The sequence below is a fragment of the Molossus molossus genome, unplaced genomic scaffold, assembly GCF_014108415.1.
Source record: "Molossus molossus isolate mMolMol1 unplaced genomic scaffold, mMolMol1.p scaffold_m16_p_6, whole genome shotgun sequence".
Classification (NCBI taxonomy): Eukaryota; Metazoa; Chordata; class Mammalia; order Chiroptera; family Molossidae; genus Molossus; species Molossus molossus.
The window spans coordinates 1,310,012-1,322,600 of NW_023425399.1; the positions used below are offsets into that span (position 1 = coordinate 1,310,012).

At 61.7% G+C, this 12,589-nt stretch overlaps 1 protein-coding gene across 1 annotated transcript in view; it reads left to right on the forward strand.

Annotated features, from left to right (window-relative positions):
• The first annotated feature begins 2,744 nt into the window (after window positions 1-2,744).
• TAF4 (TATA-box binding protein associated factor 4) overlaps window positions 2,745-12,589 on the forward strand; it is a 53,119-nt gene continuing 43,274 nt past the window's right edge. The window contains 3 exon segments of the mRNA XM_036245433.1: window positions 2,745-3,077; window positions 3,080-3,595; window positions 3,695-4,061. Coding sequence (XP_036101326.1) covers window positions 2,745-3,077; window positions 3,080-3,595; window positions 3,695-4,061 — 1,216 coding nt within the window.

The following is a 12,589-nucleotide window of genomic DNA, read 5'->3' on the forward strand; positions in this document are numbered from 1 at the left end:
AGCTTGTCCCTGGGGTGTGGATCTATGCTTGACCAAGCACTGCTGGCTGGGGTGGGGAGTCACCCAGGTGAATAGGACTCTGTGAACCCAGCCCCCAGCTGCTGTTTCATGTAGTATTTCAGGCAGACAACAAAAGCACACGTAATATAACAAACACTGCCTACTTTTCACACAGCCAGAGACGGGCTGAAATGATTGACTTGGTTGTTTGTTTTTTACATTTGAGTATGTCTCGTGCTTTTTCAGTAAACTTAACACACTTCAACGGCCCACACGGCTGTCAGCTGGGAGGCTCATGGCCTCTTCCACCTGCACTGTGGGTGTACTGTTTTGGGTTCCCCCTTCCCACGGCACAGTTTTTTCCATGTTTGAACCTGTTTATATTCACACTCGTTTTCATTCCCTTTCTATGTTCAGTGCGATGGTACTTTCAAGCTACGGAAACCATAACTGCTTGTGGCAACAAATAAAACCACCCAGGCATAGTCAAACAAAATGCCCCAAGTCCCCAGGGTGACCAAGGCTGACTGGCTGGCAGGTCTACCCCTCCCCCCACCATTAGAGGGAGGGGAGGAGCCAAGTGCTTCTGCACCGCGTCGTTCCCTCTCCAGGTGGGCAGAGCCCAGAGGAGCTCGGGTAGAGCTGCCTAAATTGTTTTGGCTGGCACCTTTTCCTGGGGCTGGGATGGTGGGGGCAGGGCACACTCTTCACCTCCCACACTTCCTGCTGGACTGGAGGGTGCCCCGGAGGACTCTGGGGGTTGATGTCAGCACCAATGCGGGAAGAGGCCTGCTGCAGAAGGAGGGGCCTTGGCAGGCACCCAAGGACACACAGAGTCCAGCCTGCAGAGGCCGGGCACAACACTGGGTTGGAGGAGGGTACTGGAGGGCCTTCGGGGGAACTTGAGTGGCCGCCGCTGGGGGGGCGGGGGAGGAGGGGACAGGAGCAGCCTGGGATGGCACGGTGGACCTTTCTCTACTCAAGATCTCAGTGACACAGCAGGAGTGGCCTGGCAGTGGGCCCCTCCCCCGCAGTCACATGGGCCCTGCTAGGGGCTGAGTCTGGGTTTCACTTCCTGGAGGTCTGGTAGCTGCTTTGCCTTTGCATCCCGACTCCTCTGAGCGCTCTGACCCCGTTTCCCACCAGAGGTGTCGCCCACGGGGCTGAAATCCTGATGACGCTTCTGTTCGGCTCACTTGGACGTTTTCTAGTGACTTGTCAACATTTAACATCTTACACACAATTCCGTATTTCTGCTCTCGTTTGAAAGCCAGACTACGGGCCCTCGCTGTGCTCAAGGCGGCCAGGGGCAGTCCCCACCCCAGGGCTCCCCCACTCTCCCAGGTGGTTTCTTCCCTCTTCTGCCTTCTGGGCCCCCAAGGTCGGGTGCAAAGTTCCGGTCCCAGATTACAAGTCTGTAAGACTCGCCCCTGACACTCTGCCCTGGGAGGCACCTTTCCCGGGCTCCGGCCTCCGCAACGGTTCGTGCAACCCGGGCCTCTCATCTCAGAGCGGGTGGCGGGAGCGTCCACTGTCCCCACCCTCCCTGTGGCCACGTCCCGCGGCAGGAGCCCGTCCCGTCTCCCACCGCCTCTCCCCCAAAACGGGAGATGAAAACCACTGGAAAGGTCCTGGCACACCATCTTTTGGTGAAAAACAAATACGCCCCCTAGTCCCCCCAAAAAACGCAGAAAGAGAAATGTGTCCGAAATATTTTATAGCGTGCTCGTAAACGCGATGTCAGATGACTTACAGGAAACAGGGGAAAGGGCCTCCAGACGGTCCGCTCCCCAGGGAGCGCCGGTCCCCGCGACGCGGTCGGCTCCCTCGTGACCTATCACACACGCGTCTGGGGACCAGCGGCCGGGGGACAGGACGGCCACCCCGGGGGGGCCTCGGGCGGGCTTGGCTCGGGGGCACCGGCCTCCCGCCGCGCCCCGCAGACGTGCTGCGCGGGCCGGGTCGCGGACACCCCGCGGGGCCGAAGGGCAGGCCCGAGCTGGCCCCGCCCGGGGCGCAGGCCCCGGTCCCCCGCCCCCCAGCCTGGAGCAAGGGCACCGAGCTGGCCGGTCCTGTCCCGGCCCGCGTGCTTCCCCGGCGCATGGTCGGTCCCGACGGGCGGCGGGGCGAAGGGCTTCCGGGCCGTGGAGCACCGAGTCCCCGCTCCCTCGTCCGCCCGGCGCCCCGTCTGCTCCCCTCCTCTGCGGCCGCAGCCATTTTGGAGCGAGGGCAGACAAAGAGCGGGCCCCGACACCGCCCCCACCCGGCCCCGGCCGCGGGCCCGCACGCCGCCCGCCCCAGACCGCCCGGCGGCCCGCACCCCGACACCCCGACACCCCGCGGCCCCCGGGCGCCCACCGCCCTACCCTCCCGCCGTGCCTCGCAGCCCGCCCGCGCCCCGGCCTCTGCCGCTCGCAGCCATTGGCCGCGCCTTTTAAGCACGAGCCACGGCCAATCGCGAGGCGCCGGGAGGCCGGGCGGGGGGCGCCACGGCCAATAGGGAGGCGCCGGGCGGCGGGCGGGGGCGGGCGCGCCGCCGCGCCTGCGCAGTGCACCGCCGCGGCCCTCCCCCCCGCGCCGGCCGCCCGCGCCTCCCGCCCGGCCGCCGCCCCCGCCCCGCCCGGCGCGCGCCGCCCCCCGCCCGCCCCCGCCGGCTGCCCGCCTGCCCGCCCGCCAACCCGCGCGGAGCCGCCTCCCCGCCCAGCGCCGGCCGAGCGGCGGCGGCGGCGGGCCGAGGAGGAAAGATGGCGGCGGGCTCGGATCTGCTGGACGAGGTCTTCTTCAACAGCGAGGTGGACGAGAAAGTGGTGAGCGACCTGGTGGGCTCGCTCGAGTCGCAGCTGGCGGCCAGCGCGGCCCACCACCACCACCTCGCGCCCCGCGCGCCCGCCGCCGCGCTCGGGAACCACGCCGGAGCCGGAGCGGCCGAGGGCGCGCCCGCCGCGGCGCCGGAGCCGCCCCCCGCAGGTAGAGCGCGGCGCGGCCTGGGGCGGGCGGAAGCCGCCGGGCCCGTGTCTTCACCGCGCCGCCGCTTGTCCCCGCAGGGCCCGCCGCCAAGCTGAGCGCACTCGAGGCCGGAGCGCCGCCGGGGCCCGGGGCCGGGGCCTGCGCGGGGCCGGGGGCCGCGCCCGCCGCCGCGCCCGCCGCCCGCAACGGCCCGCCCGGCGGCCCCGGCGCCGCGCAAACTTTGAATGGGAGCGCCGCGCTGGGGAACTCGCTCCGCGCCGCCGCCGCCGCACCTGCTGTCAGCCTGCTGCACAACGGGCCCCCGCCCGCGCCGCCGCCCAAGCCCGCCGCCGCCACTGTCATCCAGACGCCGCCCTTCCGCGGCGCCCCCACCGCGCCCGCGCCCCGCGCCCCCTCGCCCCCCGCGCCCCCCGCCGCACCCACCGTTCCCCCCGCTCCCCCGTTGCCCCCCGCGCCCGCCGCCGCCCCGCCGCCCGCCGCCGCCGCCGCCGCCGCCGCCGCCAGCCTGGCCCGGCCGGCCGGCCACCCAGCGGGACCCCCGGCGGCCGCGCAGAACGGGGCCAGCGCTGCGCCCTCACCCGCCCCTGTCCCCGCGCCCGCCTCGGCCCCGGCTCCGGTCCCGGCCCCGGTCCCCGCCCCCGCGCCTGCCCCGGGCCCCGCGCCCGCCCCCGCGCCCGCCCCCGCGCCCGCCCCCGCGCCCGCCCCCGCGCCGGCCGCCAACAGTCAGCCCGGGCCTGCCGCCGCGCCCGCGCAGGTGGCCAAGGCCGACTCGCCCAAGACCGCGGTGCAGCCGGCGCCCCCGCCGCCACAGACCCTGGCGGCCAGCTGCCCGGCCGGCGCGGGGGCCGGCATGATCCTCGGGCCAACTATGCAAGGGGCGCTGCCCACCGCCACTGGCGTCCCGCCGCCCGCCCCCGGCACCCCCACCGGGCTGCCTAAGGGCTCGGCCAGCGCAGTCACCCAGAGTCTGCCCAGGACGCCTTCGGCCACCACCAGCAGTATCCGGGCCACACTGACGCCCACGGTCCTGGCCCCCCGCCTGCCACAGCCACCCCAGAACCCGACGAACATCCAGAACTTCCAGCTGCCCCCAGGTGAGTGAGCACTTGGGGGCGGGTCTCTGCTACCCCAGCTGGGAGTCTAGGAAGTTGTAGGACTGGAGGGTTTAAGGTCATGGGTTTTGCACGGGCCTGCAGCAAACTAAGGTGCACCTCTGCTCAGGTGCGGGAGAGTTGTCCAGTGTGTGTGTGTGTGTGTGAGTGAGTGAGTTCTTGCACACCCAGCGTGATGTGGCAGCTGGGATCTGTTATTTTGTGCAGTGGTCGGTCTCAGCTCAGGTCTTTGCGTTGCAAAGTTTCTGTGCTGATGCCCACAGTTCCTCTGCTGGCCGTGTGTGTCCTTCCTTGGTGTCTACTCTGTGGAGGACAGCAGCAGCAGGGGCTCCCTGGGACACCTGACTGGGTCATACGGGGTGTGAAGATATAGCCTGGGTTCATGGTTTTCCCACACTTGGCTGTTTCTTCTCCTGTTTCTGGGGTTAGGCATACGGCCTGTGTTCTCACTGAACTTTCCTGCTCCTTTAGTGTCTGGGGCTGCGATGGTGTCTCCTAATGGTGGGTCAGGCAGGTGATGCTCCCTCCTTGAGGCTGGGCAGGTGTGCATGGAGAGTTTTTGCTTCCCTGCTAACACCAGGATGACAGAGGTCCCGGGGTACCTTCGGGGCTCCTGGGCACACACTGTTCCAAGGCTGCAGTAGTATTTCAGCTCTTCTTGTTGCCACCGTGTTGTTGAGTAGTGTGGTCTCCGAAGAGACCTTGGTTCCTTAGGTTGTTACCGTCCAGTGACATCGGTGGTGGGCACGTGCTTTCCGGTCAGTGGGTCTTTGGAGGTACAGACGGACAGCCTGTGTGTCCTCCACTCTCGGTTCCCTGTCATCTCGCCGTCCTTTTGGGTTCTTCGGGTGTGACAGTGCAAGACCCCCACAGCCTGATGTGCCCTGCTGCTTCGTTCTGGGACCCTTGGCAGAGACTTGACACTTGCAGCGCCCTGCTCTCTGTTCCGTCCGCTGCGCCTCGCCTGTGTGGACTGAGCGCTGAGCTTCTGGAGAGCTCCTCCCTTGCTGTGTAGTAACGTGCTGGTGTAGCAGCTGCCGCGGTGGCAGGAGTAGCAGAAACAGCACCTCCCGTGTCCCCTCGTGCTTGCTGGAAAGAGCCACAGGTCACCCTGAGAAAGAGTTCCAGCCAGTTAGGAAGGAGAGGCCTCCTGTCACTGCAGGTGAGCTGGTCCTGGGGGCAGAGCTTGGCGGGTGTCTGTTTCGATGGGGCGCTGGCAGGGCCGGGCAGCCAGGACCATTGCTGTGGGTGGTGGCGGGCTGCGTGCCAGGGGAGGAAGGCCGCGTGCCGGAAGTTACCTGAGCTCGCTGTGTGTGTTTCCGAGCTTGCAGGGGTGTTTATTGATGGTTATGTGTGCTTTGACCTTTCAGTGGAAAGTGTGCTGAGCGTTAGTGTCGTTTACAGAAGGCAGTCTGTGGCCCTGGTGCATGATGTCAAACGGCAGGAGGCTGCTTGCCTGTCGGAAGGCTGTCCTCGCAGAGCCCTGCCGGGCTCAGCACTCGTCCTGCCCTCAGCAAGGACGGTCTCCGCGTGGTACTTTGGTGATTTAAACCTGCTGTGAGTGTGTCTGAGAAGTTTGAGGTGGGTGCTGGGCCAGTTTCAGGGGCTGTGAGAAGTGTGGTGTTTGGGGTTCATGGAATGGATCCCCTTGGAGTCCCAGTGTAGGGACAGCCCCTGCCTTATTTTTTTCTGGGTGAGGAAGCCGTGGTTCGGAAAGCGTGACCCATCTTAGTCTTGAGTGACCCTGGTGTCGCTTGCCTCTTCTGTTCTGATGTTAGTGTGAGGAGGGATGTCTTCGTGTGACAGGTGGACAGTGCGGTCCTGAGCCTGGAACAGCTCCTGCTGACCTGGGGTGACAGGTGCGGGGAGTGCTTTACGGGCCAGTGCTTCCCAGAAAAGGGAAGGTTTGCGTGCGCCTCTTCCCCCAGCCCCCGTTGATGTTCTGGTGGGGACTCTGGATAATCGCGTTATTTCATTTTACTAACAGCAGAAGCAAAACAAGGTATAGCTAAAATGACTCCCAGTGCTCCCAAAACAGTGCTCCCTTTTAAATAGTGCAGTTTAATTCCGTAGATCAGAGTGGCCGCTGGGGTTCCCGTTCATCACGCAGTTGGCTGGTCAGGACACGTTGAGTTCTTGTTGGATGTTTCCTTCCCGTGAAGTCTCGGCACGAGGAGGCACGGAGTGAGGCGGGAGGCGCGGATGTGACCCACAGAGGGAACTGTCACTTGGCTGATAGCTCTTCTTGCTGCAACTGGGACACGAGCACTTGGGGGGATTCGGGGCCTCCGCTGTCAAAGCTCCGCTGTCAAAGCCTTACGCAGGTGTCGAGTGGAGTGACAGACGTGGCAGCGGGAGTCATCCCGAGCCCTCCCTTCCTGGGGTCAGGCAGGGTGGGAGGGGAGACTACCAGGAGTGACTTTGCTGAAACCAGGTTCAGCCTGAGCCCACGGGCACTGAAGGAAGAAAGGCCCAGAGCTGGCCCCAAGGGATGGGGGACACCTGTCCCTTCCCCTTTCACACCTTGTTGGTCTGGGTCCTCCTGCAGAGGCTTTGCTGTCCCCTGGCCTCTGGCTCGGCCAGAGCTCAGGCTCTCGTTCCAGGACAGTACCTCCCCCACCACTGCCCAGCTACCTGGCCTCAGGACGTTTGCATGTGGCTTACTTAAAGTGGACACTCCTGCCCTGGCCAGCGTGGCTCAGTTGGTTGGAGTGTTGTTCCGTGCGCCAAAGGGTGGCGGGTTCGATTCCCTGTCAGGGCATGTGCAGGAGGCAACCAGTGGGTGTTTCTTGCTCACATTGATGTTTCTTTCTCTTTCTCCCCCTTTCTCTGTCTAAAACCAGTTAAAAAAATAATGTGAACATTCCTGGGAGTAGTAGGCTTATAGAGACTGGCATCTGGGGTGTTGCTTCCCCAGCACGTGAATTGAATTATTTGTTGGTGGGGAAAGGAGAGTCCAGCGGTAGCTGGGGGTTGTCCAGTGGCAGCTGCGTGGGCCCGGCTGAAGTGGGGGTCGTCCCCAGCGGGGTGGTGGAGGGCAGGCCCGGGCACGGAAGTTACTAGAACTGGAAACTGGTGGCTAACTTGCAGCAAGTGCGTTGGCATGAGGGACGTTCTCAGCTGGATATGTTACTTGAGGGCACTGTTGCTTTCTGCCCTGGGCAGAACATGTTTCCCTGGAGTCTCGGTTCTCCCAACAGGAGGGGTCGGGTTGGTGAAGCCTGCGAAATTGCGTGTGGGAACGGTGCCCAACTGGCGTGCAGCTCCGTGTGCACACGCTGTCCAGGCCCCATGTTCTCACTGTCCCAAGCATCACACGGCTGTAGAAGCCACGAGGGCTCCAGACGGCTGTTCTCACTCAGACTGTCCAGGCAGAGTGTGCTCAGGCCCGGGAGCCTGCCGCGGCGGCTGGCGCTGGTCCATAAGTAAACCCGCCGAGCTTGTTGCAGGAGGTCACAGCCATGGGGGACCTGTCCTGTGCATGGGGGACAGGGGTGCAGCTGTCTGCAGAGGGAGTGGACCTGGGTGTGGGTCTCGCTTTAGGCCAAAGATCTTAACTCAGTTTTCCTTATGCTGTACTTAGATAACCGCGCCATTTGGAAAGAAAGAGAACTAGCTTTTGGGGAGCTGTCCATGGCCAGCACTGGACAGTTCTCCTTGGCGTAGAACCTTCCACAGTGCCCACTGAGGGGAGGCCCTGGGGTGAGCTGCGGGGCGCTCTTCCTCGTCCTCTGTCCGGGCTTTGCTCCTGGCTGTCCCCAGCATCTTTACGGTGGACGGAGTTGTCTGGGCGCTGGGGTTGGGATGCCGTTTCACGGATAAGTGGGTGTCTCTTGGAGGTGGTGGTCCTCGCATTTTAGCAACGAGGAGGAAAGAGGTCCCTGAGGCCCTCCAAGTGGCGGCTTTCCCAGCCCTTCACAGTGACGCCCCGGGAGAGGCAGGTCCCGTTCGTGGGGCCTCGCGAGAAAGCACTTAGGGAAGTGGTGTCCTGGCCGCGTGGGTGGTCGGTGGACCAAGGGCCCGAGGGCTGGCTCCCAGGGCTTCCTGTCGGCACCAGGAGGCCTGTGCCTGCTCTCAGGCCCTTCCACACCTGCCCAGGGTCCACATGCTGATAGACCTATGACTGGAAAGCTTTTCCAGTCACATGTGAGTTGATAAAAATCTTAACAACTGGTTTTGAAAATCTTGAAGCAGAGGTTTAAAAGGACTCTGGAGAAAGTTGCCTCTGATTTGGGGAAATATGCATAGTTCTCAAAAGTGCTTTAGCTCTTTTTGTGTTGATGGAGCAGGAGCCTCATACTTGCTCCGTGATCCGCTCACCTGGGCCTCCTGCAGCCTTGCTCCCTGGGCCCGGGCCAGCCTCCCGCCGTCCAGCATGAAGGTGGGGGCGGGGCGTGGCGGCAGGACCCTCTGTCCGGGTGCTGTGTGCCTGCAGGCTGGGGGGACTGTCCTTCCTGGGCGGCACGGTGAGTTACACACGTGTGTGTTTCAGCACATCTTAGAGTAATTGCCCTTTAACCCCTGTGAAGTGGGGGTGCTGTGGAGTCCGCGTGAGGCTGGAGACCGGCTCTCTCTGTGGCAGGGCTGCGAACGCTTTGAATCAGGACTTCGGATTTTTACGTGTCCTTAAGTGTCTGTCCCAGTAATTGAAAAGTTCAGGAAACAGATAAAAATTGCCCCAATTTGCAAAGTGCATAGATGTCCTCCCTCTTATATGTCTGGCTGCCAGCCTGGCCATGCACCACTGTGTGTGAATAGCTTGAGGCTGGGCCGGAGGCCGGGGATGGAGGCCGGGGATGGAGGCCCGGGACAGGCAGTGGACAGGATGGAGGCCGGGGACAGAGGCCCGGGACAGGCAGTGGACAGGATGGAGGCCAGGGCTGGAGGCCGTAGACAGGAACTGGGGGCAGGGGACTGAGTCGTGGGACGGAGGCCACGGTACTCCCCGCCCTGCCACAGTGGGTGTCGTGAACTCAGCCCTGTGCAGCCTGGGGCCTGTGACGCTGGGCGGCACCTTCGCCCGTGCACCCTGAAGTTGGAGCCTCGACAGAACCTTTCTGCCTCGTCCACCTGGCCGAGGAGGAAGGGGTGCACATGCTTCTCTGACCCTGAACTCGCGAGGAGCAGTGTGCCCAGGGGAGGGGTATCCGAGACGTTAGGGAGCTTGCACCTAGGGGGACCTGTGTCCAGTGGTTTCCAGCCCCAGAGGTTGGGGAGAAACTAAGACTGTTCTTTATGGTGCCATTAGGGGTGGTCAGATTTCAGAACCTGAGTGGCAAGTGGTAAGAGGTTCTCAAGCCCGGAGTGACTTGTTTTGGGGTTAACTAAGTATGCATACGTAAACAAACAGGTAAATAAGTAAAATAAAATAAAGAGTATTAAGAGTCCTGGCCGGTTTGGCCTAGCAGTTAGAGGGTTGGCCTGCAGAGAAATTAATAAATGTAGTTTATTTATTTATTTATTTAGTCAGTGGTCTGAGTGGACAGAGCAGGACACTAGGAGCCAGGACATCTAAGCGCTCTCCTCAGGGCTCTGTGTCAGTGCAGTGGCCACTGGCCTGCGACAGATCGCAGCAGACGGAAAGGCCGCGGCGGCAGCCGGTGGGACTGAGCACTGGGGAACGAAGGTGCTGGTGGTGGGGTGTCTGTACTGTGGGGACGGCAGGTCGTCATGGGGGAGGGGAAGGAAGAAGCTCTTTCCACTTTTATTTTATTTATTGTTAATTCTCACCCATGGATACTTTTTCATTGATTTTTAGAGAATAGGAGGGAGGGAAGAAGAGAGAGAGACACATCGATTGGTTGCTTCCCGCACGAGCCCCTCCCGGGCCTGGGATTGGAATCGAACCTGAAACCCAGGTATGTACCCTTGACTGGGAATTGAACCTACAACCCTTTGGTCCACAGGCCGACCCTCTAACTGCTGAGCCAAACCGGCCAGGACGCTCAATACTTCTATTTTATTAAAAAAAATTTTTTTTCTTTCTTTATTGGTTTTATAGAGAGGAAAGGAGAGAAAATAGAAACATCGATGAGAGAGAACATGGATTGGCCGCTTCCTGATCGCCCCTCACTGGGGATTTGACCCACAACCTGGGCATGTGTCCTGACTGGGAATTGAACCAGTGACCTCTTGGTGCAGGGGTTGACGCTCAACCACTGAGCCCCACCAGCCGGGCATGTTTAACTTTATTTATTTATTTACTTGTTTATTTATTTAATTAGTTAAATCTACATCCAAGGATACCTTTCCATTTATCTTCAGATGGAGTGGGAGGGAGGGAGGGAGAGAGAGAGAGAGACAGACAGACAGACAGACATATCGAAGTGAGAGAGAGAGACATTAGTTGGCTGCCTCCCGCACAGCCCTGTCCAGGGCTGGAAATGGAACTGCAACTGAGGTACATGCCCTTGACTGGATTCGAACCCGCAACTCTTTGGTCCGTGGGCTGACGCTCTAACCGCTGAGCCAGATCGGCAGGACTCTTAACACTTTAAAGTTTTTGCTGAAGTCTGTGGGACAGGCACCTGCTCAAGAACAGCTTTTATTACATTTTTAAACTTTCATTTTTTTCTTCCCATTATAGTTTATTTTATTTCTTGTTAATTCTCATTCGATATTTTCTTATTGATTTTTAGGTAGAGTGAAAGGGAGAGAGGTAGAGAGACAGAGAAACATTGATGAGAGAGAGACACATCGATTGCCTCCCGCACGACCCTGACTGGGCCAGGGATTGAACCTGCAACCCAGGTACGTGCCCTTGACCTGGAATCGAACCCAAGACCCTTTGGTCCGAGGGCTGAGGCTTCGACCGCTAAGCCAGACCAGCCGGGCGAGAGCAGTCCATGAAGGAGTGTGCCTGCCCTCATAGCGGAGCTTCGTCTCCTGGTGCCAGCACGACCCACACGGGTGCGAGCTGACGGGCGCTGGGGCTGGCGCGCAGAGGGTCCCGGGCACAGGCCCGGCTCACCCTTGCTGGTGCCCTGGCACAAGGGCCAGAACCAGAAGCAGTGGCGCCGGAGGTGGCGTGATAGCTCCTTGGCAGGTGAGGAAGGACGGTCTCCTGAGGGACTTCTCAGTGCAGCTGTGTCATTAGGATGACCAGCCGGGAGAGAAGGGCCGTCCTCCACCTCTTAGGTTATGAGGTCGACTTCATTCCTGTGGGAAGCTGGGAAAGAGGGAAAACTGTGAGCGAGACCGCCGTGCCCTGCCCCCCAGGAGCTTGGCGCCCGTGGCAGGAGGGCCGCCCGCGGTCCGTCCCAGGCCCCCATCCGTGCGACTTGCTTGCGCCTGCCCGTGTTCGGATGCACCCCAGCCCCTCAGTGGTCTGCGGAGCTCCCTTGTTCTGCCTGGTTCCCCGCTGTCCTGGGCCCTATGACTGCTGGGGCTCCTCTCCGTGTGGGTGTCTGTGCCTCGGGGGTGTGAGCGTTCTCCAGCTTTGACGCAAACTGCCTTCGAGAGGCCCCGCCGCTTGTACTTTTGACACCATGGTTCTCAGACCTGGCTCAGGGACGACTTTTTGGAAATCTATACATTCTAGGCTTACTCCAGAAAGTTGTACCCAATGTTGACTTGGTTTCTTTAACTGAGTGCACTCCATCCTGTTCACACGAAGTTGGGGGAGACTGCAGTCCCTTCGTTCCTTCCGGGGGTGTGGGGGTCCAAGTGCTTCGGCTGTGGTTGGGCCAGGCAGCCAGCTGGGAGGCAGAAGGAGAGAGCGCTGTGCCAGGCTGAGCACTGAGAGGGCACTGCTGTGGGTCCAGGAAGTGGAGCAGTGATGGCGGAGCCCAGACCCGGTTTTGAGAAAGAAGCCAGGTCTGTGCAGCCTGGGGCTTGGGTTCCAGGCACAGTGTCCGGAGGGGTCAGAGTGGGTGAGTGAGGGGCCGGCCAGGTGTGCAGAGGGCCACGGGGTTGTTTGCTGCAGGCGCGCTGGGAAACCGTGGGGCTCTCGGGCAGGGCAGCAGTAGCACGTGCGACGTCCCGCGGTCACGTGTGTGTCTGGGCTGTGGAATGCAGGGGTGGTGGTTGGGGGCAGTGTCCAGGTGAGGGCAGGTGGCTGGGCCCCGGTGCCCTTTGGCGCAGAGCTGTGGACGTGCTGATGGATGCTGGCGAGGGGTGACTGAGATGGCCAGTGGGGGAGGGGAGGGAGACAGATGTCCCTGTTTGGATACATGAAGTTTGAGATGCTGTTTCTGAAGGGACGTGTCAGGGGTACGAGGCAGTGAATGTAAGGTGGGGGCTGGGGAGAGGTCAGATGAGGTCAGAAGTCAGGAGTCTGGGAATTTGATGGAACTGTTGGTCAGGATGAGACCCCCAAGAGGTCTGGTGCTGGAAAAGGAGTGAGGTCCTCCTTGGCTGGCTGTCCAGTGGCTTAGAGGGTGGCCCAGGGGAGGTGGCCGCCAGGAGAGGGTGGCGGTTGGGGCCGGCCACAGCCGGTCCGAGTGCTGCCAGCTGGGGGAGAAAGGTGTGGGGCTCAGAGCTTCTCACAGGTGGGAATGTCGTCATTGGGG